A 26,858-nucleotide genomic window follows, 5' to 3' on the forward strand; every position below is an offset into this window, starting at 1 on the left:
GTGGCGCTTGACCAGATAAGCTATTACTGCTAGTCAACGTCAGTGTATACGGAGAATTTGATCAGGTTACTGATCAAAATAGTTAGGTGATTACAGTTCACCAAAAACAGGCTCTCGTGTTTTCTTTTTTTTTTTTCCTTGTAAAATTCCTCTTTAGTCTGTTGTTTTCGTTGCAACTATTCGAATACGAGCTCGAGTCAAGATCGATCAATATCGAACTCGAATTAATCAAATCGAATTCGAGTTCAAAAATATCAAACTCGTTAGTAAAATTATATATATAATTAATATTTTATTATTTATTTAAAAAATAATTATTTTATTTATTTTTAAAAATAAAATAATTATTTTTTTATTTTTTGAAAATAAAATAACTATTATTTTTAAGCCCATTTTGATCCCATCGAGTTCGAGTTTCGTAAAATTAACTTGAGACTCAATTCGATTAGGCCAAAACTCGATTCGATTCAATTCGTTTGCACCCTAGTTGCAACAACGAAGGAAGAAGAAGAAAAGCCCATCAACACTGTGTTCTAATAATGTATCGGTATTCAACGCTAATGTTGGTAAACCAGCGTTTCGCCGTATAAATACTAGCAAATAATGTACCGAATACAATAAAGAATGAAAAGAGTAATCAATAAATAAATATATATATATATATATAAACCCATTCACTGCCAGCGATCCAATTTTTAGAGCAAGCAAGACTGTCACAGAAAATAAAAAAAGGGTATGCATCAGTATTACTGTCTAGCTTTTATGGTTGGATTGAAAGGAACAGCTGCAATTGAGATCCAATTCTGGTCCAATGGGTGCTATAGGCAACTGGAAAAGGGGTGGTATGATCTACAAATGCAAGATTGATTTACTAGTACTTATGTCTGGATTAATTTTTTTGTGGCGATAATAATTAATCTTGTTCCCAGCTGTTTTGTTGACTACTCCATAATTAAGAACAAGAGGAAAGCCATAACTAAGTTGATATTGGTCCCCGCTTACAGCTTAGTAAGTAGCAAAGCGATGATTCATTATTATTAGCAATTAATTCCATGTTGCTGGACGAAAGTACCTAAACTAATTATGCACTCCCCGCAATCAAAGACGAAAAAACTCCCCAACGTCACCAAGAGCCATATAGCCATCCATGTACTCTACTCTATATCTCTGCTTTTGTGAGCGTTCGTGAATGGATAATATGGTGGAGCGTCCTTCTTCACTAGTTTTCTGATGAATTTTGGGTTGTCTAATAATGAATGCTACAATATAGGAGGAGTAGGGGGTACTGTAAAGAGTCTAAAGGACACATAAGACGCCTGTGCCAAATTTTGTTGGGATTACCATCATCATACTAAAAAGCCTTAAATGTTGTTGCCGACAATTTACAGTGAGTGACGAGGAAGAGAAATGGACGTATTTGCATTAATGGGCAGATGGGAAATCTTGAATCAGGCTCAGGAAAAAATTGGAGGCTTTTATGGAAGGAATTAACGTCATAACTGGTACTCTATAGAGCAGAATCAGAAAGCCGTTGGAGGCCTTATTTCAAATGTTCCCACAGCGCCCCGAGTCTGTTTTGAGTACAGCAGGCTTCGCATAAAGAGTAGAAACACACACCCTTTCTGCTGTTTAGATGTATCTACTCGGGAGTGGATACAGAGGTACGGTATAATCATCAGGTTTCATCCCCCTTCCCCCTTCCTTTTATTGGTGCTTCTCTTCTTGAAATCTTTTGCTGCTTGGTGATTGACAGTATCTGATAGCTGCAGGGTGCTGAAATTTATGTTTGCACAAATTCTCCGGCCTTCCCATTTGTGAGTTTTGTCACCTGTGTCTTCTTCTACATATCGCTCATGTTTCTGACGTATGTTTAATTTCTTTAGCAAGTATTTCACGAACTTTGAAGCTACAACTGACGTTTTTTTATTGCATTGCCCATCGGCTTTAGATGTCTCAGTCTGACAACTCCCACTCCCCCGCCCCACCAATTAAAAAAAAGGGGTGGGTTGGGGGGGGGGAGAAAGGAAAAAAAACACACACACACACACCAGTGAGAGAACCTCTCTTTTGTTCCCCTCCCTAGTTAAGCAACGGGCGGAATCAGATAGGATGAAGCGCTTAATGACTCTTCTTGTTGAAGATACAATTCGAAAGAGTCTAATTGTCATTGGAACGAATCCAAATTGCGTTTTTAGGAAACAAAATGAGTGACATGTTATGTTAGTGCTTGGGGATGTGCTAGGTCTACTTTCTGGCATAGAATTCCCTTACTTTTGCACTTAAAATTTGTAGGCCTGGGCTCGCTTTTGCTTTATGTATGCCCTTTTCCTTTTTTTGTTTGGATTTTCTATGCTAGCTTTTTCATTTGGATTACTATTTGAATTGGTGTTTAAGTTTCTTGCCGACTGTTCTAGTACTAGAAGATTACAAGTATAATATTAATGTTTCCAAAAAGTGAGATCCACTTTTCCACCACTCGAAAGTCAATTACCAACACTTTTGCTTTTGTAGCTTTTCCTTTTCTGATCAAGTGATAAACTTTCACCTATGGTTACAATGGCACTTCAATCATTTACTTGAGATGAAGGTGAGATGAGTTGATAGAGTCCATTAATGAGGAGTGCCTATGAAAGTGGGCATCTGCTTTACTCTCTTAGCTATCCTTGGTTTTCGATTCAAGTCCACTACTTTTTGCCCCTGTGAATATTAGGATGCAAGTTTCAATAGCATGTCTAAGTTTGAATAACTTTTCTTGGCATGGAGCCAAGAGTTTAGATAATTAGTCCAAATATAGTATTGCGTTTGAAAAGCATTCCACAGACTCGGTTGCAGTCTCATGACTGTCAATATGTTATTGTGGAAGACAGGAAGAGTCATTTATTGCCGTCTCGGTCTTGTATCCTGTCTTCGCAAATGAAGAGTCTCAAATAAGAAAAGAATTTGACTTTTGGCTGTGAAAAAGCTGCAAAAAGGATGCTCTTTTCTGTATGAGAACAAATAGTGAAGAACCAGATCAATCATCTCAATGAGTCCTGATCTTTCCTTCAGCGGTTCAGTTAATCAACAGATAGCTCTTGCTTTCTGGTGTCATCAATCCCAGAACAATCACTGCTAAATGAGCTACTTGAAATTGGTAAACCTGCTGTTCCTCCAAATGATATCTTGTATGAAAAATGAGTATGAATTTTAGGAAGCTGCTATTCTCTTTATGAATTTCTGTCGTATCTTTGCCCGGGTTCATTTAAAATTAGTGCAGTTTTCTTTGTACCATTTATGAGGGAACTCTAAATTAGCAGCGACAGAAAATGTTGTGCCTGGATTTTCTCAAGGATAAGGAAAGCTGCCTTTATTTTTGCTTTTGCAATTGCTATGTGTTATTTTGGATTGAGTATTTTGCATTCATTTTCTGACTTAAGATCGTTGATAGTGTGGTCATAAAGTCCATTCCGTCACATGTCTGGAGTAAAGTCATAAGCAATTGTAATCCCCAATCTGCATTAATTGGCTCCTTTGCTGAAAACCTTAGGCCAACTATTTACACGTTCTCATGGTCTTTGGTTAATGATCCAGGAGCAGCAGCAAGAACTAAATAGAAGCTGGAATCAGTCTGAAAGGCTCACGTCCTGAAGTGTGGATGGTCAAATGAAACTCCACTCCACATTTGCAGTTCTTCTTTTCCTTTTTCTTCAACTTTCATCTCTTCACCAAATTATTGCGGATCTGAACTCTGACAGACAGGCCCTACTGGACTTTGCCAAATCTGTTCCTCATCTTCGAAAGCTGAACTGGAGTTCTGGTGCTCAAATTTGCCGTTCCTGGAATGGCATCACTTGCAATAAGGATCGAACCAGAGTGACTGCCATTCATCTCCCAGGTGTTGGGCTCCGTGGTTCCATCCCAGAAAATACTATTGGAAAGTTAGACGCTCTTAGAATCCTTAGCTTGCGATCCAATTATCTAAATGGAAGTCTTCCTTCTGATATTCTTTCAATCCCTTCCCTCAAATCCCTTTATCTTCATCACAACAACTTTTCTGGTGAACTTCCTCTCTCTTTCTCTCCTCGACTTGGGGTGATGGATCTTTCTTTTAATTCTTTTACTGGAGAAATTCCATCAACAATAATGAACTTGACGCGGTTGTCCGTGTTGAACCTCCAGTTTAACTCATTTTCTGGAGCTATTCCAAATTTGAATCTCCCAAGGCTCAAGGTGTTGAACGTGAGTCACAACTTGCTGTATGGTCCAATCCCGGGCTCCCTTCAGAATTTTTCAATGTCTTCATTTGTTGGAAATCCTCATTTATGTGGGCCACCTCTGACTTATTGCTCTGCAGTATCCCCATCACCTTCTCCTTTACCTGACACTTTGCCATCTCCTCCTATCATTCCCGAAAAACAGCATGTGGCTAACTCCAAGAAACTCAGCACCGGAGCTATTGTTGCCATTATAATTGGGGGATCTTCTATACTACTACTTATTGGGGTAATGTTCTTGTTCTTCTGTTTGAAAAAGAAAGACAGTGGCGACAGTGTTGTGATGAAAGGAAAGGTGTCAAATGGTGGAAAAAGTGCGAAGCCGGAAGATTTTGGAAGCGGAGTACAAGAAGCTGAGAAGAACAAATTGGTGTTCTTTGATGGATGCTCTTATAACTTTGATCTTGAAGATTTACTAAGGGCTTCTGCTGAAGTTCTTGGAAAAGGGACCTATGGCACAACGTACAAAGCTGTTCTGGACGAGGGAATAAGTGTTGTGGTGAAAAGGCTGAGGGAAGTAGGGATTGGAAAGAAGGAATTTGAACAGCACATGGATGCTCTTCGGAGTGTAGGGCACCATACTAACATCGTACCCCTGCGGGCTTACTACTATTCCAAGGATGAGAAGCTGCTAGTTCACGAATACATGCCTGCCGGCAGCTTGTCAGCATCATTACATGGTATCATTCACTTCAGTCCTCAATTTTTCATAGCATTTCTTTCAATCCCTGTTAATTGCTATTTGCACCTCATGATCATGATAGAACCTAATTATTTTTTGAACTTAACCGTTTGCTAAGTAGTCAATACTTCTTCAATACCTTCAATCAGAGAAAGAAAGATCCGGAACCAAAAATACTTTGCCAATCGAGCTTTCTTGTATCTGTATCCGTGAAAGATAGACGTAATCTCATGATCATTGTTTCAAGGCGATTCTTACGAATTAAAACTCGCAACATTCCAAAATCCAAACAGAGAGCATCTTTGTGAAAGTAACACATCAGGAACCCATTATTCTTGCATGTCAATGTTCAATACTTACCTGTCGTCAGGATTTATCATGTCAATCGTCAAATTGTTAATTATATTACCTTAGCAGGTAATAGAGGTGCAGGAATAACTCCACTAGACTGGGACTCAAGAATGAAGATATCGCTTGGAGCGGCGAGAGGCATTGCACACATTCATTCTGAAGGTGGTGCTAGATTTTCACATGGCAACATTAAGTCCTCCAACGTACTCCTCAACAAAGAACAGGATGGTTGCATAACAGACATTGGCTTAAATCCAGTCATGAATTTTCTGGGCGTGAAAACTCGAGGAATTGGTTACCATGCTCCTGAAGTGATTGAGACACGAAAAGCCACACAAAAATCTGATGTCTATAGCTTTGGTGTGCTTCTACTCGAGATGCTTACAGGCAAATCCCCAATCCATTCTTCAGGGCATGATGATGTGATTGATCTACCCAGATGGGTGCGGTCTGTTGTTCGAGAGGAATGGACTGCTGAGGTTTTTGATGTGGAACTGATGAAGTACCAAAATGTTGAAGAAGAGATGGTGCAGATGCTTCAGATTGCACTTTCTTGTGTAGCGAAGGCACCGGACATGCGCCCTTCGATGGATGAAGTTGTTCGGCTGATGGAGGATATCAGGCAATCAGAGCTGGAGAACAGACCCTCCTCTGAGGACAATAGGTCCAAGGGCTCTAATGTGCATACACCTTAAAATGAGTTCAGGTTCTTCCCCATCTGTAAAGCCCAGAGCTACCTAGGACTTGGACTATTATTACTGTTTACTTTGATTCTAGGTAATGCAACCATGCTCCAACAGTGCATTTGCTGCACCATCATGTGAGGATTTTCCTTTATTGGTTTTGCTGGACACACCATTTTAGGTCTTTCTAAAATCAGGGGGCTGGCAATGTATGGTTTCGTAATATATATATTCAAATTGTTGATTGAAAGAATATCAAGCCTCGATCTTGTTTGTTTTGCATATACTGCATATTAAGGATGAGAACACACACACAAAATAAAAAAGAAGGGATGAGAATTGAGAACAACAGAATTAACCATACTTTCAATAATATATGGCTAGCTCCTATATTTTACTAGTTATTATGATATGTACCGCTTCAAATGGGAGGTAATAACAAAATACTCACTTCTGATATCTTTTGCTTATTATACTCTTAGATTAAAATTAAAAAAAATCATAATTTGATTACGAAATAAATTCCACTCATTTAAAACGTGGATCATTATTACCACTATTGGATAATGTTTCTATGAAAAAATCATACGAATTTTCTATCTTTCGTCTTATATATATATAACAAAGGAAATTTTCAATTAAACATTTTCCCCCTCTGCTCCTAGGTGACATATCTAATTTTAGAGAACTTTTTTGTATTGCTCCAAGGCTTAACAGTTTCTCCGTATTATGGTTGATCAATTTCTCTCGTCTTATATGCATATTTTGATATTTGCTTTTTTTTTTTTTTAATGAAGAAAAGTTTCAGAAGTTAGTTAACCACAACGACATTGCGCGCCTTCGTTGGCTGTCCTCTCCATTCCCCCCGCCTCAATCTTACGAGTCTACTAATTCTCCGCAATTTTATCTTCTTGGGTTTCTTTTTATTTCCTTGTTTCTGCCCCAAAAATGCTGAATTACCCCAGGCCAAGGGTGGTTCGTTTCATGATCCTGAGGTAATCTTGCTTTATTTTTTGGATTTATTGTACACGAACATTTCTCCGTGAGCTTATATCCTGTATAGATTTTTATCCTTTCATCCAATTGACGATGGTGGAATCCTTTATTATGCAACAAATTCTTCTTCTGTTATTTTGCTGTTTTCTTGTTCCCGTATCTGTTTTCATGCTCCAAGCCTCTCGGCGGCCAGCTGGTGAATGGAAGTGCAGCCATTTATTAGAAGTTACTACTACTAATACAGAATCTCCGTGTACCTGCGTTGAGAAGGAAACATAACTGGCTCAGGAAAATGCAATATGGGGCTTAATAAATAACTGAAACAGATGAGATGCAAATATGTAATCATGCAATGAGCGGAGAACAGGTTATGCAGGTATGAGTGAGGAAGAAACTAGAGATATCCAGGAAGATGTCAAAACTTCTGCGCGAAGAAGAGATGCACAATTAGATAGGCCGACGATGCTATAGGAAGTTATATCCAAGGGCTTGAACCAATAATGCGAATCTGCTATCCATCATTTTGAGGTTTGAGCTCAGGGCAAAACATTGATAACATAGGCTAGATTGGAAATTCATGTCCTTAATGCCCTAGGGAGGATGTAAACACCTATCCAATGCTCTGGGCACAAAGATTCAAGTAAATCCCAAACATTTATGATAGAAGGAAAGATACAGCTGCATATGACAATTGAGAATTATTCGCCACATGTTATCTGTTCAGCAAAAGCTTCGCTTGGCTAGTAAAGGGCATCGCGTCATTATGTTGAAATTCTAAGACGACAATCATCAATAGTTTAATCTTTACTTCAAGTTGAATTAGAAAGGGAATGTTTACAGAAACTTCTAGCTATGAACTGCTTGTAGAGTTTTACAGTTGATTTTGATTATGTACCATGTATCTTGACCTTCCAAATGCATATTCCGCAGATTTTCTCCTTGTAGGAAGCTTTCGTTGAAGTTGATTCTGAATATGAACGTATATCGTGGCTTACCAACTGCATCATTTGTTCAACATAGTGCCTTATAACATCTTAATCCCATGGATTTTCTCTTTGTAGGTGGCTTTAGTTGAAGGTTCAGCTGTCCATTCTCGATGGGACTTTGCTGGACTAAGGTAAATTATTGGAGTTAAGCTATGTTCAATATTGGCTGTTCTTTTTATCCCCATCTTTACCTGATACAGTTGCCTTCAGCTTTTTGGGTGCCGGCTGTCACATGCTTTTACTTCCCGGTGAAAAAACAAAAAAAAAGTCACCAACCTTTTCAGTTGATGAGCATGCCTTAAGAACGTATTCACGGACGACTGGGACTAGCTTCAGTTTCTATTTCAAGCTTACTGTGTCATTGCCTTCCTTTGCCCTATAACTTATTTATTTTATGCTTCTTGAATGGAAATTATTTGTTTTATCTATATCAATTGGGACTTGTAAAGTATTATGATCCATGCAGTTAAATACAGGAAATGATGCACATTCTCAATTGCCTACTGCAGAGCTCGCCTACAGAAATGTCCATCTCGTAACCACTGTGGATAAGTGGGAAGAAAAGTTGTCAGAAGCGAACAGGGATGGCAAAATAGTAAGTATCTCCACTGTTTGTCTTCTGTACTGCTGCAAAAAAAAAAAACATTTATCTGTGAATTCTAGCATCCTAAGTTTGGACGTTGATTGATCTTGTGTTGTGGAAGAAAAGGAAAAGGAAAAAAAAAACAGTAAAAGCATGACTAATTATAATGGCCATCAAAGCCAAGACAACATTTTACCATTTTTTTTTCCAAAATTTGGCCAGGTGAATTAATTAAAACATTGCACTGAAAGTGTTCCATCTGGTAATGACTCGCAAGCCAGCATGATATATTAACGAATATGAGTGTGAATCCAGTTCATGATTAATTTCTTCATGGATTCTTGAAAACTGTCGCTTTAAGTAATTTCATTTTTTCCCTTTATGATGTGTCTGTCCATGTTGATTCTTGATTCGAAATATAGAAAGGAAACACGTTATATGAGTTCAGAATTCTGAATCCACACTGCTCATTCCTTCACACAACTTTAATGTTTGATACTGTCCTATCCTATAGGTTGTGGTCAATTTCAGTGCATCATGGAGCAATCCTTGTAGATCCATTGCACCTGCCTACAATGAACTTGCAGACAAATATCCCTTCATGCTATTCTTGACAGTGGATGTAGATGAGTTAGCCGTAAGTCAATCTTTTTTTTCTTGTTTTTGCATTACTTCCTTTGGAAGAAGGGATCAACATCTTAAAGCATAAGTTTAGCTTTGCTCCTTCTGATCAGATGCCACATATACACAGACACAGATCATATACAAACACATGCACATACACTGGATATCGTCCATCAAAAACTACTAAAATTTGATATAGTTTGGAACAGGAGCTCAGTAATTCGTGGGAAATCAAAGCCACTCCTACGATTTTCTTCCTCAGAGATGGCAAAATGGTAGACAAACTTGTAGGTGACAACAAACAAGATCTCCAAAAGAAGACAATGGCCATTGCTGAATCTTGTTCAGATCCGACAACCCCATGATTGAGTTGCCTGTCTTCCGAATGTCTGAGGCGTATATCAATTTTCTTCAGCAATTTTGATACTCTAATCTTTGGTACTGCAAAGAACATCACTTTAGTTCAAGTAGAATAACTTTCCATGGGAAAATGAAGATATTGGGAAGAGGAATGAAGATTTTTACAAGAAACTACTGTCCAAGGATGATGATGTACCAAACAGTAATTGAAACCCTTTTCATTTTTGTTTTATCTTCAAGCGATATTACTGCATCATAAAGTTATTCATTAACATAACGTGAGACGAGCTCCCATGTACATATCCTACTTTTTTTTTTCCCCAAGCGGTATTGACTTGAAGCTGCTAAAGCGGAACTGCAGCAAAAGAGAGAGCAATGGAAGGGGAAAGTTTATCTCGAAAATCGGATCTCAGAGATGGAAATGCCAATCCTAATGCTCTTGCTAATTAAGGGATTTACTTGGATTTTATTCATTGCATATTTCTGTTGTTTAACATGATCTTGATGGCGGAATTTCAAAACCTCCTGGGTGAAATTAATGCTTACTATAGTCTGTAAAACCACCACCATTCCAGTTTCTGGAATCAGGTCACAGAGCATCGCATGAAGGGTGAATTTCACCATGTTCTCCTATCAAGGCAATGGATTATTAATTGTTTGGAACTTTGGAGGAGATTTTCTGGATGCACTTTTGAAAGACGAGCTTGCCCTTGTCCCTGTTTGCAGAAAACGAACTCGTATGAGGTTGTGTCCCAAGCCTCGCATTTTCTCCTTTCTTCATCTGTTGCGAACATGCACGAATTGAGGTCGCTAAAGAGGGCCTTTCTTATCTTACAACGGATTGTCGCCCCAATCTTTTGACAGTTTCCACTGACTGTCAATGGGACATATGAGCCGGATTTTCATAAATTCAGAATTAATTTATTTAATTTGTAACACTTTTGGACTTTCGGCTATGAGTTTCGAGATGCTAAATGTGATAATCATACTCAACTCATAAAATATTCGAATTTTGAGCATTATACGGACTTAACCCAAGTTCACTTATTACTCTTCAATTTTCTTAATATAATTACTATAACTATTGAATTGTAAAACTAATTTAACATTCATAGGACTACGACATTAAAACTAAATGAACAAGTAATAGGTTTTAAAAAGTACATAAATCAATAAATTTTCAACAATATTTATATCTAATTCATTCAAAATACATGAAAAATAGTAATAAAATATGTGATTATAAACCAATACATCTTCAAAGATTGGAACTTCTTCATAGTTTTGTGACTTGAATCCAAACATGTTTGATGATTTGTGTTTCTAGACCAAAAATAAATCAATCAATATTATGCCAACATAAAAATTTACTCAACCAATATGAAAAGTTGAAAATTTTAATTATGCATTACCAATATTGACCCTCAAAAAAGCTAGTAGAAGAGTCTTCAAATGTATTTTTGTGTTTTGTAATTTGTATATATTCAATATTTAATAAAAATATATTTGAATATATAATTATATATAATATTAAAATATAAATATTGTTATGAAATAATGATAAGTTGTGGATGTCCGTTGATATTCTCTAGATGATAGTCACATGTATTCTCCCTAGATTCATTGGTACATTAGATGAATCCATTTATGGATGTACTTGAAGTACTAAATTCATGTATTAGTACTTAATAGGGTTCATGTACCTTCTATCTTGGATCACCTATATATAGGGGTGAATCCTACTTCATTTGTAACCTTGTAACCTGGAAGTACTTTGATCAGTGAATATAATAATACTATAGTTCTCTCCTATCTTCTCACTCTACTATTTCAATCCCTCCTTTTGATTGTTTATTTTATTAGTTTTACAACACGTTATCAGCACGAGTCTCTACTTTGAGTGAAGGAAAGGCACGAAGCAAAAGTGAAGCACGAAACGTGTCAAGATTTTGCCCGAACAACTTTTGGCTACTTATCAAGGTAATATTCTTTCCTACGTATCTATTGCATAGTCTTATGGCTAATCTCACAAAACAAGAGTTCGTATCTCTTGATATTTCTGGAAAAAATTATTTATCGTGGGTATTGGATGTTGAAATTCATCTTGAGGCAATGGGTCTTGGTAATACTATTGTTGATGAGAATGATGCCTCAAACCAAGACCGTGCTAAGGCCATGATTTTCCTTCGTCATCATTTAGATGAAGGATTAAAAGTAGAGTATCTTACTGTCAAAGATCCTCTTGTCCTTTGACAAGATTTGAAAGAAATATTCGACCACTTGAAGTTGGTCGTTCTTCCAAAAGCCCGATATGATTGGCTCCACTTACGACTACAAGATTTCAAATCTGTCAACGAATATAATTCAGCCATGTTCAGAATTACTTCTCAATTATCATTGTGTGGCGAAAAAGTCACTGATGAAAATATGTTAGAGAAAACATTCTCTACTTTTCATGTCTCTAATATGCTCCTGCAGCAGCAATATAGAGAGAGAGGATTTAAAAAATATTCTGAACTTATTGCATGTCTTCTGTTGGCTGAACAAAATAATGAATTACTGCTGAAAAATCATGAGTCCCGACCAACTGGTGCGAGTCCATTCCCTGAAGCGAATGGGACTCAATTTCGAATTCTGGTCGAGGTCGTGGACGTGGCCGTAGAGGTGGCCGTGGAAGAAGCCGTGGACGTGGCCGTGGCCGTGGACGTGATCGTAGTAGATTTGTGCCTCGTGAAGATTATAGCCGTGGCAAGCAACAAAATATTTCCCAAAAAGGGGAAAATAACTACGATCCGAAAGAAGGAGAAAAGAAAGTTTATGAAGAAAAATGCTACCGATGTGGTATGGAAGGTCACTGGTCCCGTACCTGTCGTACGGCTGAACATCTTGTTGACCTCTATCAAGCATCATTGAAAAAGAAGGACAAAGATGTCGAGACAAATTTTATCGACCAAAAGAATGCTTATAATGATGATGATGCTGACATGACACACCTGGATATTGCCGATTTCTTTGAGCATCCTGAAGATGCAAAATGATCATATATTTAATATTTGTCTAGATGTTTGATATATTGTTAGTTTTGCAGGATTGTCCATTACTTTGGTATGTTGTTTGATATGTTGTTAGTTTTATCAATTTACTTTGCATATGTCTATTCTCGTATCTTTTATCAATATTTAGTTTCATTTATTTTCTTCCTGAAGAAGAAATGGATGCCAAATGTTTGGGATCAAATAATGGTGATGATAACATTTGTCTCGTTAATAGTGCTTCTGCGCACACTATATTGACAAATAAAAGATATTTTTCTTCTTTGGAGATGGGAGAGACAAATTTAATACCATCAGTGGTAGTGCAAAATTAATTGAGGGCTCTGGAAGAGTCACTCTATTTTTCCTGAAGGAACCAAAATTGTCGTAAATAATGCACTACTCTCTCCCAACACTCGAAGAAATTTATTAAAGATATCCGTCGAGATGGATATCAAATTGAGACACTGAATGAGATAATAATAAAAATCAAGTCAGATGAAAGTTGATTATATCATATTAATCATTCGAGGGTGTAATGGTTATCGATATAGTTATCTTTATTCTCATTTGATTTATAATCATCACATGCAGTAAACCAGAAGTTTACTGATCCCAATGAATATATGATTTGGCAAAAGTGAGAATATTTGAATGTCGACAAGTATTTATACATACCCCCTTTATATTATACATGGCTCCAAAAGAAATTTATGTGAACTATTGATGAATGATCTATTGATGAGTGATCTATCCCGACATTAGGGGGAGGAAAAGATCAACCGAAAGGAAATCATCTGAACAATTGGATTTCCTCGATCCTCATACAAAACAATGTGAACTAGAAGTTCAAGAAATTCTTCATTTGAAGAAAATTATATTTATCGACTCCAGAAGAGTTATTAAATCAACTATTCCTGCAGGAAATACTCTGGTTAAAATTGATGTCCCTGAAGGACATGTACAAGTGCTACAAATAAAGGCCGGCCTACCTATATAAGGTATACATTGATTTCAAATATCTCCGGAGATTAAATAAATGTCATGACAAAATTTAACCTCCTGAAGAGGTCGCTCCTGAAGAGCCAGCTCCCGAAGAGCCAGCTCCTGAAGAGCATGAAATTATAGAAAAGTTAATTGGAGCCTAATGAAATGTAGCACTTGATATTATAGAAGTTGATGAGGATCATGAATCTAGATCGGTTGATGAATGTCGGCATAGAAATGATTGACCAAAATGAAAAGGCCAATACAATCTGAATTAGATTCACTGGCTAAAAGAAATGTTTTTGGGCCTGTAGTCCAAACGCCTGAAGGTGTCAAGCCAGTTGGATATAAATGGATTTTTGTGAGAAAAAGGAATGAAAAGAATGAAATAGTGAGATATAAAACAAGACTTGTAGCCCAAGGCTTTTCACAAAGGTCTGGATTTGATTATGATGAAACGTATTCACCTGTAATGGATACGATCACATTTAGGTATCTTGTGAGTATTGCAGTGCATGAAAAACTTGATATGCGTCTGATGGACGTTGTCACTGCTTATTTGTATAAGAATCTTGACAATAATATTTACATGAGAATCCCTGAAGGATTCAATATGCCTGAAGCATGTAAATCAAATCCTAGAGATATGTATTCTATTAGAATACAAAAGTCTTTGTATGGGCTCAAGCAATCTGGACGTATGTGGTATAACCGCCTCAATGAATGCTTAACTAAAATGACCCAATATGTCCATGTGTTTTTATCAAGAGAAATGGGTCAAATTTTGTGATTATTGCGATATATGTTGATGATCTCAATTTGATTGGAACTCCTGAAGAGATCCAAAAGGCTGTCGAATATTTGAAGAAAGAATTTGAGATCAAAGATTTTGGAAAGACAAAATTATGTCTTGGTTTACAAATTGAGCATTTAGAAGGTGGAATTTTTGTTCACCAAACTGCTTATACCCAGAAGGTATTAAAGCGATTCCGTATGGATAAAGCACATACATTAAGTACCCCAATGGTCGTCAGATCATTGGATCCTTATAAGGATCCCTTTAGACCACAAGAGGAACATGAAAAGATACTTAGTCCTGAAGTACCATATCTCAGTGCAATTGGTGCGCTTATGTATCTTGCTAATTGTACAAGACCAGATATATCATTTGCTGTGAATTTATTAGCAAGATTTAGTTCCTCGCCTACAAAACGACATTGGAATGGTATTAAACACATTTTTCGCTATCTCCAAGGAACAATTGATCTTGGTTTGTTTTATTCAAATAAATCTAAGCCTGAGTTGCTTGGATATGCTGATGCTGGGTATTTGTCTGACCCACATAAAGCGCGATCTCAGACTGGCTATCTCTTTACTTGTGGCGGAACAGCCATTTCTTGGCGTTCTACAAAACAATCCTTGACTGCCACTTCATCAAATCATGCTGAAATAATAGCAATTCATGAAGCCAGTCGAGAATGCATTTGGCTAAGATCAATGACCCACTACATCCGAAAGAGTTGTGGATTATCCTCCGAGAAGAAAATTCCTCCAACTATTTTATATGAAGATAATGCAGCTTGTATAGCTCAATTAAAGGGAGGATATATTAAGGGAGATAGGACGAAACACATTTCACCAAAATTCTTCTTTACTCATGATTTGCAGAAGAATGGTGAGATTGATGTACTGCAAATCCGATCGGATAATAATTTGGCAGATTTGTTTACCAAGGCTTTGCCGACTGCAACGTTTGAAAGACTGGTGAAGAATATTGGTATGCGTCGGCTACAAGATCTCATATAATGTTTGCATCAGGGGGAGAATTTATTACACAAGAATAGTGTACTCTTTTTCCTTCACTAGGGTTTTTATCCCACTGGGTTTTTCCCTAGTAAGGTTTTAACGAGGCATATTCTTTGTGTCATAGACATCCAAGGGGGAGTGTTATGAAATAATGATAAGTTGTGGATGTCCGTTGATATTCTCTAGATGATAGTCACATGTATTCTCCCTAGATTCATTGGTACATTAGATGAATCCATTTATGGATGTACTTGAAGTACTAAATTCATGTATTAGTACTTAATAGGGTTCATGTACCTTCTATCTTGGATCACCTATATATAGGGGTGAATCCTACTTCATTTGTAACCTTGGAATCTGGAAGTACTTTGATCAGTGAATAATACTATAGTTCTCTCCTATCTTCTCACTCTACTATTTCAATCCCTCCTTTTGATTGTTTATTTTATTAGTTTCACAACAAATATTATATATATCATTATATATATAAGTAATTTAAGCATCGAGCCTATATCAAATTTAAGTTTAATGAAACCCAAACTCGACTCATATTTTATTCTGATCTAATTTTTAGATTCAAACTCAAACCGACACGCTAAAAGATTGGATTCATCGAACTTTTTTTCATATCGAACGAGCCAAAGTCGAACTAATCCAGCCCCATTGACGGACCTAGTTTCCACCTAATTATCGACGCTCGTTGGGCAAAACTAATGACCTCTTGCAACACCACACGAGGAACACTAATTTCTTGGTAGGTGCAAATATTTTCTATAATTACCACTACACAAACAAAATATGAAAAAAAAAAAAAAAAAAAAAAAAAAAGCACCCGGGATTCTTCAGAAATACTACCTCCAGTGACGAAGAAGAACACGACAAAGGAGCACTGGAGCTTACACACAGCAGAGCCCATGAAGGGGCCAACTAACACTTCAAACTACGGTTTATCTTAGATTGTAGGAATGCAGCTGCACGCCTCACATGGTAGGAACCCTGGAAGGGAATGCAACTGCAGGCCTCACATGGTTGGAACCCTGGAAGGGATTCTCAGCACATTTTGGACTAGCAGGTTTTAAATACCAGAGCCCATGCAGGGCAGGGGCCGACTAACAAGTCATATTTATTACTTCTCAAGATTGTAGAAATGAAGCTGCAGGCCTCACATAAGTGAAACCCTGGAAGGGATTCTCAGCACATTTTGGACTAGCAGCCGGAGAATCTACTACAGGCATGTTGGTCCAGCACTCATCAAAGTTGGCAATGCAATGTTTGCCGGCAACCTCTGGAAGAAAACTTGGTTGAATTTCGCGAGCCTCCAATTTCTTCCAGTTAATAGACCTGAACCACTTGTGGCCTTTTATCTCTTCACTACCTGTTGGACCACTTCCAAGCCGTCTGCTTGTGTCCTTCTGCAATAGCTGAATAAAAGAATAGAAAACACTAATTAAACCACACATACTGTACAATTAGCAATGAGAAAAGCATGCACATCTGAATGCATTATTCGTGAACGGTATTATCACGCAAGCAGATAAAATAAGGATAAATTTCCCCAATCCCAAATACAACATAATTGTCGATAAATTTCCCCAATCCCAAATGGACCCAGTTTTTTTTTTCTTTTTTTCTTAAATTTCTCTTGCCCTCTCTTTCCAAAATCTTGTAGAGAGTAATTCATCTCAGTATAACAACTTATTTCATTGATATGAAATTACAAATGCTATCCAGGCTCAAGTAAAACTATAAAAATCAAGGGCACCTTCAGCCAACTTAAACAGAAACATTAACAAGTGTAAGAGAACAAGGTTATTTACCCCTTTCAACAATGAATGCACATCGCTTGATAGAAAAGCTGGGAGCTTGACTTTGTCCTTTAAAATCCTCTGCTGAATTTTCTGTCGGTTCCCACTAACAAAAGGCGGCTGCAAACACAGTAATCAGAAGTAAGACAACGATAATAAAAATATTAAACATTTGGAATTGGCAATGGCAATATAAGGTGTTAGCAACCATTTGGGTTGGTTATAGGCTTCATGGGTAAGCAAACAGTATTATTACTATTTTACACAAAAAATCAATGCAATGCAGGAATTGCATGATATCACCTGCCTTCCACTTGGAAATGAGTATCCTGATGATGATAGCAACAGTAGAACAAATCAAAGGAAAAGAAATTGATAATTGTGTGCCATGATGCTCCATCAGACAATAACCGCATGATTTAACAATAACAACAAGCATTAAGAAACAAATTTCTTCACTTGCATACATAATTAAACAGGGACAAATCAATGGGAATAAAATCAAAATCACCCATTTTATTCCTCATAAAGAATCACATCTATGCAAATTTTAGTTTCCCATTCTGAAAGTTGGATATAAAGACTCTCAAACTAATTGTGTCCCTTTGCAAGATTAAATTCTAAACGAAGCAAATGCTAAACAGTTATGGCTGCTATCAACTTAATGCAGAAGGGAAAAACTAACTAAAATGGTGATTTCATCAATTTGTCATAAACTGAAAAAACACCAGAATGAAACAAAGATTACCACAAGCATTCTCAAGACCAATGTACAAATCATTGCATCCACAAAATAGCATGGCAACTTACACAAGTTCTTTGTCCACATGGAGGATGGCCACATCTTTGAATTTCAAACTTAAAATTTTAAAGAAAGTTGTCTAACGTATATAAATACACTAACCTTTCCTGTTAGCATCTCATATAACAAAATTCCTACACTCCACCAGTCAGCAGCCTTATCATGACCTTTCCCAACAACAATTTCAGGTGCCATATATTCCACTGTTCCACACATGGAGTTGGATCTGGTGTTCTCATCAAATTGCTTGGCAAGGCCAAAATCAGTTAGCATCACCTGCATGCAGCACAGGGAAGAAAACTTATAAGGCATGTCACAAACAACAGCGCATGAGCATATGGCTCAATAAGTAACTCCAACACAGAAAAGAAAATAAAAACACAGATGTCTTACATGTCCCTCTGCATCCAGAAGTATATTTTCAGGCTTTAGATCCCTGTGCATGATTCCATTTGCATGTACATGAGATACAGCAGATACAATCTCAGCTGCATATATTCGAGCCAGATCCTCTCTGAACAGATGCTAGTGTTAGACAGAAAACTCTAAACATTCTCACATTGTATAATAGAAGTGATTTCCAGTACCTGAATAAGCCTTGGCGATACAATTGAAAGAAAAGGTGGCCTCCATTGACAAAATCAAGCACAAGGTACAGTCTATACTTAGTCTACACCAAAATAATGGGCCATCATTAGAATTAGATGGCCAAGTGAACCCAAGTGAAAGAAATAATACTTCTATTCAATGAAATAGTTGGCCAAAATTTGTAGTCTTATAATAGTAGGAAGATGCAGTATATGTACATAGACTATCAACTAATAAAAGATCAAGAAATAGTATAGGAACAAATGCAATGTGACAGTCCACAACTGGGACACAGTTACGGATGACTCTAAGTTCACACATAACCAAAGAAAAAATATATTACAGGTTTATCTGCCAATCACTTTAACTTCAAAGACAATATCTTTCCAACCTTTATACTTTGAGCTACTCAAATTTGGCAAATGTTGTGCCCATAATCTGCCAAGTAACTTTGTTTCTCTGACTCATCATAGCAAAAGCAACATTTATCTTGATTCATCCAATTAATCAAGCAAAAAACAAAGTATACCATAAAGTGAATCCTAAAAAATGGATGAAAAGCGATTGAATTCTTTAAGTTTAACCATAAGAAGACAGTTATTTAGGAAATATTAACTAAAAAAAAAATTTAATCATTTGAAACATCAATTTCCAAACTCCTCTTGTGATCTACATATTTTTTTCCTTTAAAATTTTGACACTGACAATATATGAGCTAACACATATATCCTAAATCAAACAATACATGAGCTAACACATATCACAAATCAAACGGATCAAACGGTTTGGGATCTCAACCAGGATATCTCACATTTGCAACCACCATCCAAGCTCATACGAATACAAAAGAAATCCGAAAAGTTTCAAGTACAAGAGTTGAAATTTTGTGGTTTCCAGTATGTTTAAAGCATCCAATTTGAAGTAAATCAGGAGCAATTGTCATGCTGTTGCGCTACACTAGCTTCTTTCTATATAATCATTAGCAAAAGTAATTCCTTATTAAAATCGCACCCCAGCAATAAGAAGTTTCAACCATAGTCTCTATTAACATGTTATTAGGGATAACTACTTTTGCAATTTACTCCAAGCATTTTATACACTGAGAGGCGTACACACACACATAAATACAAAATTGACAAATCATTTAAATACGTAAATCCTGCATTGCTCACTGGTTATAAATAGCAATCCAACCCAATTGAAAATGGTGCTTTTTCATATTGGCTTCCATGTTAAATTGTTAATGTCTATGTCTTAGACAAGTATATCCATTTTGGAATACTAATCATTACGTTAAGTTCCAAGTCAACAAGCGAATGATTACCAAGTAACAGAACATGTGTTTAAAAAAAAACTTAATTAGTCCACAGATATGGTTCCGTGGTCAACCCCAATAAAAAGATTGACATCAATACCTGGAAAGAGTATCTAAGCTGAACAATGAAGGGATGATCAATTTTTGTCAATATATCCCTCTCAGCTTTCATATACTCAGCATGATTCTTCTCCACAATCTTATCCTTTCTCATGACCTTCATTGCAAAAATCTCTGATGAACCAAGCTTCCTTACCTGATAAACTTTTGCAAATGCACCTTGGCCAACAACCTTTAAAACTTCAAAGTCCTCAAGTCCAATCGCACTTAATGGCACGCCATCATCTTCGATAGCTTTCTTTAGAACAGAACTTTCAAGGGATAATTTCTCAAAACTTCCTTCAGCCTCTCCATTAACTCGCTCTACAAGTTCCAGTGACTCCTCACTCTCATGTAGTGTGAGCTTGCTGAGCTTGAAAGCTTGACTAACACAATTTGTGGGACCCACCAAAGAATGGGAGCGGCTGTAAATTACGTCTGGGTCGTCAAATGTTAACTCGTTTGCATCAGGAGAAGCAAAAACATTTATTGGATTCTCAAAGGTCAGGTTTTGAGGTCCTTGAGTTGGTAGAGGACCAAATACGTCAGCGAAGTCCAGATCAACTGGATCTTCCGGAAGGACATCAAGAGGTCCTACTGGAAGAAACACGAGATCATTGAATGGCTTTGTCAAGGCATTCCCGGCCAAAGTTGGAAGCCGAGAGGAAACCATGACCACAACAAGGGAGGAAAGGGATAGGGACAGTGACAGGTATGGTCGACTAATTTCAAACTTAATAACTATAGAAGAATCTGACTTGGAGGTAGAACGAGAGTTGAGGATGAAGGACAGCGAACAATAGCCTTGAACAAGAGGAAATTCATAAATATGACAGTGATTCCGAGAAATCTAGGAAATAGGCAAATCAAAATAAAGAAAAGGAGATTCTTCTTGTTTCCCACTTTACAGGAAACAGTTGATGCAGCAGTGCTTCTTGAATTCATGAAGATCAGGCCAACAAGCTGCGACTCAAAGACGAAAGAGCAAAAGTCAGGAACAGAAATGCAGCAAAAAAAAAAGGCAAGAAAGATGCTGACATAAAATGAAGGATAAGATTATGGACTTCACTAAATACAGAGACAAAGGCCCCAATGCTTCCAAAAAAAATGATTAAAAGAAAACCAAAAAAGGTATGAAAGCCACCAACGGAAGCAAAATATAGTTCCCACTGAAGAGCATAGAGAGGCTTCATTATTGAAAAAGACCGATGCCAATGTACCTTTGCTAATAGCTAATCACATAAGCACCAAAAAAAAAAAAGAATTACGTTACATGCGGCAAATTCAGATCAGCAACCAGAACAACAAAAATAAATAATTCCAGTTTAAAACCATAAAGTTCCCAGGAGTAACAAAGATCTATGCATGAAAATTCGGTTACTCAAAAGTATCAACCAACCAATTTAATAAACAAATCAAATCTACAGGAATCAACGGAAACCCTAAGCGGACGAGTCTATATCCGAATTTTATTTTCTTCCCCAAAGGAAGACGACTTGCAAAAACGACTCAACCAGTCAATAGAACAGGTAAATTGAACGGAAATAAAGGAAATTGGAGTGGAATTTTACCTGGAGAAGAGATTGCAGAGGGAACAACAACTCTGGAACGGAGCTAAAGCGGAGAGGAGAAGAAGAATAACAACAGAATAATAAAGGAATAAAACGTCGCGTCGCCGCTGCTTATAATTTGTTGACTTTTGTCCGTAAATTTAGGGATAATATCAGAAACCTCTCCTGAGGTTTCTCTTAATATCACCTGGCACCTTTAGAGTTTTAAAAATATCACATATCTCCCTCATTTTTTTTATTTGTGTAATAAAATTTTTAAAATCTCTAAACTACCCTTCAAATTATTAAATAAAAATACTCCTAAATCACTTTATTTACTTCAACAAAACCATCACATAGCAAATAATTTCTAATAGTGCTACCACATCATAATGCTATAATTCATAAAATATAAATTTTAAAAATAAAAAGATATTTACAAAGAAATGCACTTGGCTAATTTAATTCTATATGTTCAAAATCCATTTCTTATAAACTTTATATTTTTTTTCTAAATTCTTCTCAATTCGTGCCAAAATCTTTAAATTATACGACTAATCATTACAAAAATCAGCTCAAAATAAGTAAATAAATTATACTCCACTCTATCACAATCAAAAAATGAAAAGATAAACAAAATTCAATTTATTATAATTTACAAATAAAAAATTACATAGTCATTCAAAAAATGAGTAAAAGAGAATGCTGTAAAAAAGAGAAAGAGAATAAAGTGACTTTTGTTTCTTTTTTTAAAATTTTTGAACTTCATTTATTTGATATGTAAATTATGTATCAAGTGAGAGTTAAATAGTCATTTTGCAATTACTAAAGGAGGTAAGTATTTTTAAAATCTCAGGGGTGCCAAGTGATATTAAAAGAAATTTCAAGGGACGTTTTTTATATTACCCCATAAAATTAAAAAGTAGTGGAGGCGGGTGATTACGTGGCGCATTAGGAATGGTGCTTGGCGAATCGAGGGGGCCAGGGCAGCCTTGGGAGGTCAATTTTGGCTTGCCAACCAATGGCGTACGTTTCCGCACCGCAGCATAACCTTCTTTCTGATCCGAAGCTCAATTATTTTGATTCGTTCCGGATTCGTTATTTTCTTCTAGTAATATTTCAGAAAAAGGCAAATCATGAGATGGTGGCCCATGCAGGTCTCGAACCTGCGACCTTCGCGTTATTAGCACGACGCTCTAACCAACTGAGCTAATAGGCCGCTTGTGTCAATGAGTTACAAATAGCATTAGATAATTGAAGTGAGGTTTTTTAAGTCTGTCTCTATCAACTGATGAATGATGATGCATTATTGGCAGACGACTGAGGATAGCGTTGGTGGTTGTTGTATGCATCATGTGTGTTATTTAACGTGTCCAGGACAGTTATCAGAAAAGCCCTGAAGCCTCACCATTTGGTTTTTGATTTGAAATAGTTTTGACGGCAAAAATTAGTCAGGAAGCCAAGATAGAGTAGCACAGCCACCTTTACCCAAACAAGCCCGTGAGTTGTCTTCAAGTCTTTCATTTTGTTAATTTTTCTAAAGAATTATTAATAGCCTTTGTTTGGATTGTGATTTTTCATAAAAAAATACTTTTTTTTAACATTTTTCGTAATTACATTTCTCAATCACCTTTTCATATCATCTCTGTCAAATTATTATTTTTAAAAATAGCAATCCAAACGGACCTAAGAAGTTTCGCAACTACACACCCCATCTCCCCGAGTGGGCATAAAATTATTTTCTGATTGTATGTAAACTAGTAATTTAAGTTCATTAGGTGAAATGAAATGAAATTCCTTCTCCAAGTGCATACCCTCCCCCACCGTTTAAAATGACAAGTCATCCATGATTTAATTAATGCTAGTCAATTCAGCTCCCAAAAAATAATAAACGAATTTTTTATTTAAAAAAAAAAAAGAAGAAGAGGGCAATGGGTTGAATTTTAAAAATAGCGAGAGGATCGAGTCAATGGACTGCAATCATATTTGAATATGGAACGTAGTGTGTTTGGATAGAGTATTATTTGAAATATTATTTGGAATAAGTACTGTAGCACTTTTTGTGATGTGATATATGTGAGATAAAAAATAGTTAAAAATATAAAAAAATGAATTGAAAAATGTGTTTATAATGCAAGCAAAATATTATTTCGGATAATTTGGCAATCCAAACACTAAAATTTTCTGTTTTTTGTTATCCCTATTTTTCGGTGGATGTAATTCGTTCATCTAGAATAGAATGGGAATACTGGATACGGCTTTTTGCAGAGCATGCATCAGAGGGCAGCGACGGCCTTGACGAGAAAACCGAAGAGGGCGAAGGGAGCAGAGAAAAATGGGCTATGATCACTTTCCAAAACGTAGACAGCAGAGGGTGGCCATCTCTTGATCATTGCTTCTTGTTGTGCCGGCTTCACCACTCGATCGTACGCCGTTTTGATGTAAATCCTGGGCACTAATTTGTTCACTGCATCTTCCCTCTCACTCCCTTCTTCTCCTTCTCCTTTGAATCGAGCTGAAGTGAGTGCTCGAATGGGCCCGGGACGCACCAACATTGCTGCTAATGTGGAATCCTGGTCCATGCATCATCAACAATTTCATATTTGACAGTTTTTGGCTTTTTTGATTAATATCTCTAAGGAAGAAAAAAAAAACCCGCGAGCCATTTAGATTTTTAAGAAGGTTCGACATTGAACCCAAAAAAAAAATTTTTTTTTTTGTGTATAACATCACTAGATAGATGCACTTTTTAGCAGAAAAAACAATATATTTACCTCTTCGGGGCACATTTGATAGTTGAGTTTGCGGAGCAAGTGTTTCTTGATAACTACACTAGTTGGAGGCTGATCGAGCCCTGAAGCGAATCCAACGTCATATACATCGCCAAATTCACCAATATCAGAAAAATCGGGAACACCCTGTTCCAAACACACACCTCCGTCGTTAGTTAAGACGAAAATCTTTTGATTCCTAGAATTTCATATTTTCAAATTCCAACAACACAAGGAAAATAAATAGTGAACCGGCCAGTGTAAGTATAGAATATAGATCACCAGACAAGTCGGGGCTCCTGTTTTCCGCTACAGTTTTAGTCAGAACACCAGACATTGGATAATGGATAGCACAAAAACAAACGAGGAAAGCTTGATGAGGCGGACAAGACAGGAGCTGAGCTAAGACAGTTGGCAAGCAATTGGCCACCACGTCCAAATCCTAAATGTCATCACCCTGACGCCCCATATGACTCCCCTTCTTCCTGTAACCTACTTTGACTGTAACCCTCCAACCTCCGTTCTCAGTCTGCCCATCAATTTATCCGTTCCATGTTTTCATCTCTCTTGTCATTGTCATCTAAGACAAAAACCCTCATTCATTTTTAAACCCAGAAAAAAAAAAAAAAAAAGTGCCCTGTAGCGCCCTCATGAGTCATGCCATATTCAGTCCAATTAACTTGCAAGTTGGAAGCTATTTCTCACTATACACCAGTAGACGGTAGTGCCTTTTCTCCTTTTCATTCGACCGGGGAATTCATCATACATTTATCATCACAAACGGATTTGCATTCATTTCTTATTACCAAAGTAATACAACAGACAACTGAAGATGACGAACTCGATGAAACCGAGAAATGAATAAACTTACGTCTTTGACGTCTTGTTCATTCAGCATCCCCTTCTTTAACATGGTCGCTGCAACATAGACTGCAAGGCTGACTTTGTTTGGGAACTTGTAAGTTGCATCCGTGACATTAAGCCCTCCGGCGCTGTGGCCTACCAAAATCACCTGCATTAAGTTAGAAGCCATAAGTACGCTTAGAAGTCAAACAAATTAAGGCCCTCGGATTCTACTAATCAATGGGTTCTTCATAATCACTTGCTATCTTTATGAAGTAATGTTCCCTTGGCTTGGGAAAGAAAGATGCATGTATTCAAAAAGGGTCAAGTACCTGTTCATCGCCAGGCAAGGCTGCCAAGAAGTCCAGGAGAGGCTGGTTGTAGTCTTGAAATGAAAAAATGGTATTGGGATCGGTTTGATCCAGGCCAGCACCTTTGAGGTCAATACAGGAGACTTTATACCCGGAATTCTCCATCAAGCATCTGATCTTATACCAGCACCATCCACCATGACTTACCCCATGTACCAGCACAAAGTGTACTGGCTTCCGCTCCTGCTCATGATGACTTTTCGTTGCCCTATGTTGATCACCTCCGTTTTCTTGATCTCTCCTTTTTTCTTCTTCCACCCTTTCTCCCATGGGGTATTTCTAGTTCTAGCTAGATTATTATTTTTTCCTTTGTGTCAACTCTCCCTCCCTGCTCTCTCTCTCTCTCTCTCTCTCTCTCAAGTCTGAACTAATATGTCTCCTCACGTCTCAATTCTTGATGGAATGTTACAGCTTGTACAGTACTAAATAACAAGTAACCATCTGGTCGTTGGATTATTTTGAGTCTGCGTTGTCCTAATTCGGTTGCCTTGTATGGCTGGTTTCTATTGGTAAGTGTCTTGTAATGCTGTATTGCTGTTTGTGGAGGTGGACCAGTTGAAAACCATAGGTTTTATTTATTGACTTCTTAATTCACGAACGATCACAATTTGCAGGGACAAAGAATCCCAAAAACGTTACTTCCCAATTTAATTGTCAGGAGATGAAAACAAAACATGCACACAATAAAGTAATACTACCAAAATCACATCTCAATCAAGAAAACAGAAATTGGAAAAAATGTCACGAGTTTTGTTTAGACTTTTTTTACCCCTATAATCCTAAAAGACAATCAGGCCTGTTCCGTGGAGGGAGTGATCCAAAATGAAATTAACACTACTGTATTTACTAGAACAACAGTTACATGCCATCATAATTGCCATCGCAAACATTTTAATTTTCTGGTTTTTGAATATTAATTAATAATTAGTTCTCTTTTGGGAACTGGTATTTGTGTTCGATGCCAGAGCAAGAACTTTGAGTGTGTTTGCTTATCGTCAAGATAATTGGATTTTAAAATTGACGTGGGATGGCTTTTGACTTGATTTGCTCATTATATTTTAATCCCACGATTAGTACTACCACCAGCCTGTTTATCTATAGATTTACAGGCCGACAACACCTGTCTTTTCCTGCAAGAAGCTAGCAAGCTAGCTAGCTGTTTCCAATTTATCTTCTAGGTTCCAGCGTGTGCATTTAAGCAAGGCACAAATAGCCAGCCTGCTAAAGAGCAAGAAAGATTGAAAATTACAAGAACAAGCCACGAATAGGAAACCAATTAATTTTTTCGTGAAGGCATTGGTTCGGTGTCTCATGTGACCAAATATTTGTTGTTTTCGGAGCTTTGTGGATGTTTTCTTGTCCATGTTACTG

The 26,858-nt window shown here is 37.0% G+C and overlaps 4 protein-coding genes and 1 non-coding gene across 7 annotated transcripts; 2 read left to right on the forward strand and 3 right to left on the reverse strand.

Moving 5' to 3' along the window:
- The first annotated feature begins 1,158 nt into the window (after window positions 1–1,158).
- LOC113760283 (probable inactive receptor kinase At5g58300) lies at window positions 1,159–6,222 on the forward strand. 3 transcript variants are annotated; one of them, XM_027302838.1, is made up of 4 exons: window positions 1,159–1,661; window positions 1,754–1,814; window positions 3,571–4,933; window positions 5,353–6,222. In XM_027302838.1, exons 3-4 carry the CDS (start codon window positions 3,643–3,645, stop codon window positions 5,979–5,981), a joined length of 1,920 nt encoding a protein of 639 aa, XP_027158639.1. In that variant the 5' UTR covers window positions 1,159–1,661; window positions 1,754–1,814; window positions 3,571–3,642; the 3' UTR covers window positions 5,982–6,222. The 3 variants fall into 3 exon arrangements, with proteins under 3 accessions (XP_027158639.1, XP_027158640.1, XP_027158636.1); XM_027302839.1 differs by lacking the exon at window positions 1,754–1,814; XM_027302835.1 differs by lacking the exons at window positions 1,159–1,661; window positions 1,754–1,814 and adding an exon at window positions 2,576–3,133.
- A 1,095-nt stretch (window positions 6,223–7,317) lies between these two features.
- LOC113759282 (thioredoxin H-type-like) lies at window positions 7,318–9,699 on the forward strand. The gene is made up of 6 exons (XM_027301848.1): window positions 7,318–7,341; window positions 8,027–8,082; window positions 8,162–8,306; window positions 8,418–8,546; window positions 9,049–9,171; window positions 9,368–9,699. The coding sequence occupies exons 1-6, from the start codon at window positions 7,318–7,320 to the stop codon at window positions 9,521–9,523; spliced, it is 633 nt and encodes a 210-aa protein (XP_027157649.1). The 3' UTR covers window positions 9,524–9,699.
- Window positions 9,700–15,949: 6,250 nt separating this feature from the next.
- On the reverse strand, window positions 15,950–21,609 carry LOC113760780 (serine/threonine-protein kinase AtPK2/AtPK19-like). Its single transcript, XM_027303498.1, has 7 exons — window positions 21,524–21,609; window positions 19,954–20,915; window positions 18,538–18,620; window positions 18,344–18,464; window positions 18,053–18,226; window positions 17,161–17,268; window positions 15,950–16,764 (listed from the first exon to the last, which is right to left on the reverse strand). Exons 2-7 carry the CDS (start codon window positions 20,623–20,625, stop codon window positions 16,477–16,479), a joined length of 1,446 nt encoding a protein of 481 aa, XP_027159299.1. The 5' UTR covers window positions 20,626–20,915; window positions 21,524–21,609; the 3' UTR covers window positions 15,950–16,476.
- A 1,038-nt stretch (window positions 21,610–22,647) lies between these two features.
- TRNAI-AAU lies at window positions 22,648–22,721 on the reverse strand. The gene has a single exon. It is a non-coding gene; the product is annotated as a tRNA-Ile (tRNA).
- A 939-nt stretch (window positions 22,722–23,660) lies between these two features.
- On the reverse strand, window positions 23,661–25,899 carry LOC113762963 (methylesterase 17-like). Its single transcript, XM_027306627.1, has 4 exons — window positions 25,449–25,899; window positions 25,145–25,285; window positions 24,277–24,420; window positions 23,661–24,075 (listed from the first exon to the last, which is right to left on the reverse strand). Exons 1-4 carry the CDS (start codon window positions 25,755–25,757, stop codon window positions 23,779–23,781), a joined length of 891 nt encoding a protein of 296 aa, XP_027162428.1. The 5' UTR covers window positions 25,758–25,899; the 3' UTR covers window positions 23,661–23,778.
- Between the last annotated feature and the right edge of the window lie 959 nt (window positions 25,900–26,858).

The sequence above is a fragment of the Coffea eugenioides genome, chromosome 2 (assembly GCF_003713205.1).
Source record: "Coffea eugenioides isolate CCC68of chromosome 2, Ceug_1.0, whole genome shotgun sequence".
NCBI classification, from domain to species: domain Eukaryota; kingdom Viridiplantae; phylum Streptophyta; class Magnoliopsida; order Gentianales; family Rubiaceae; genus Coffea; species Coffea eugenioides.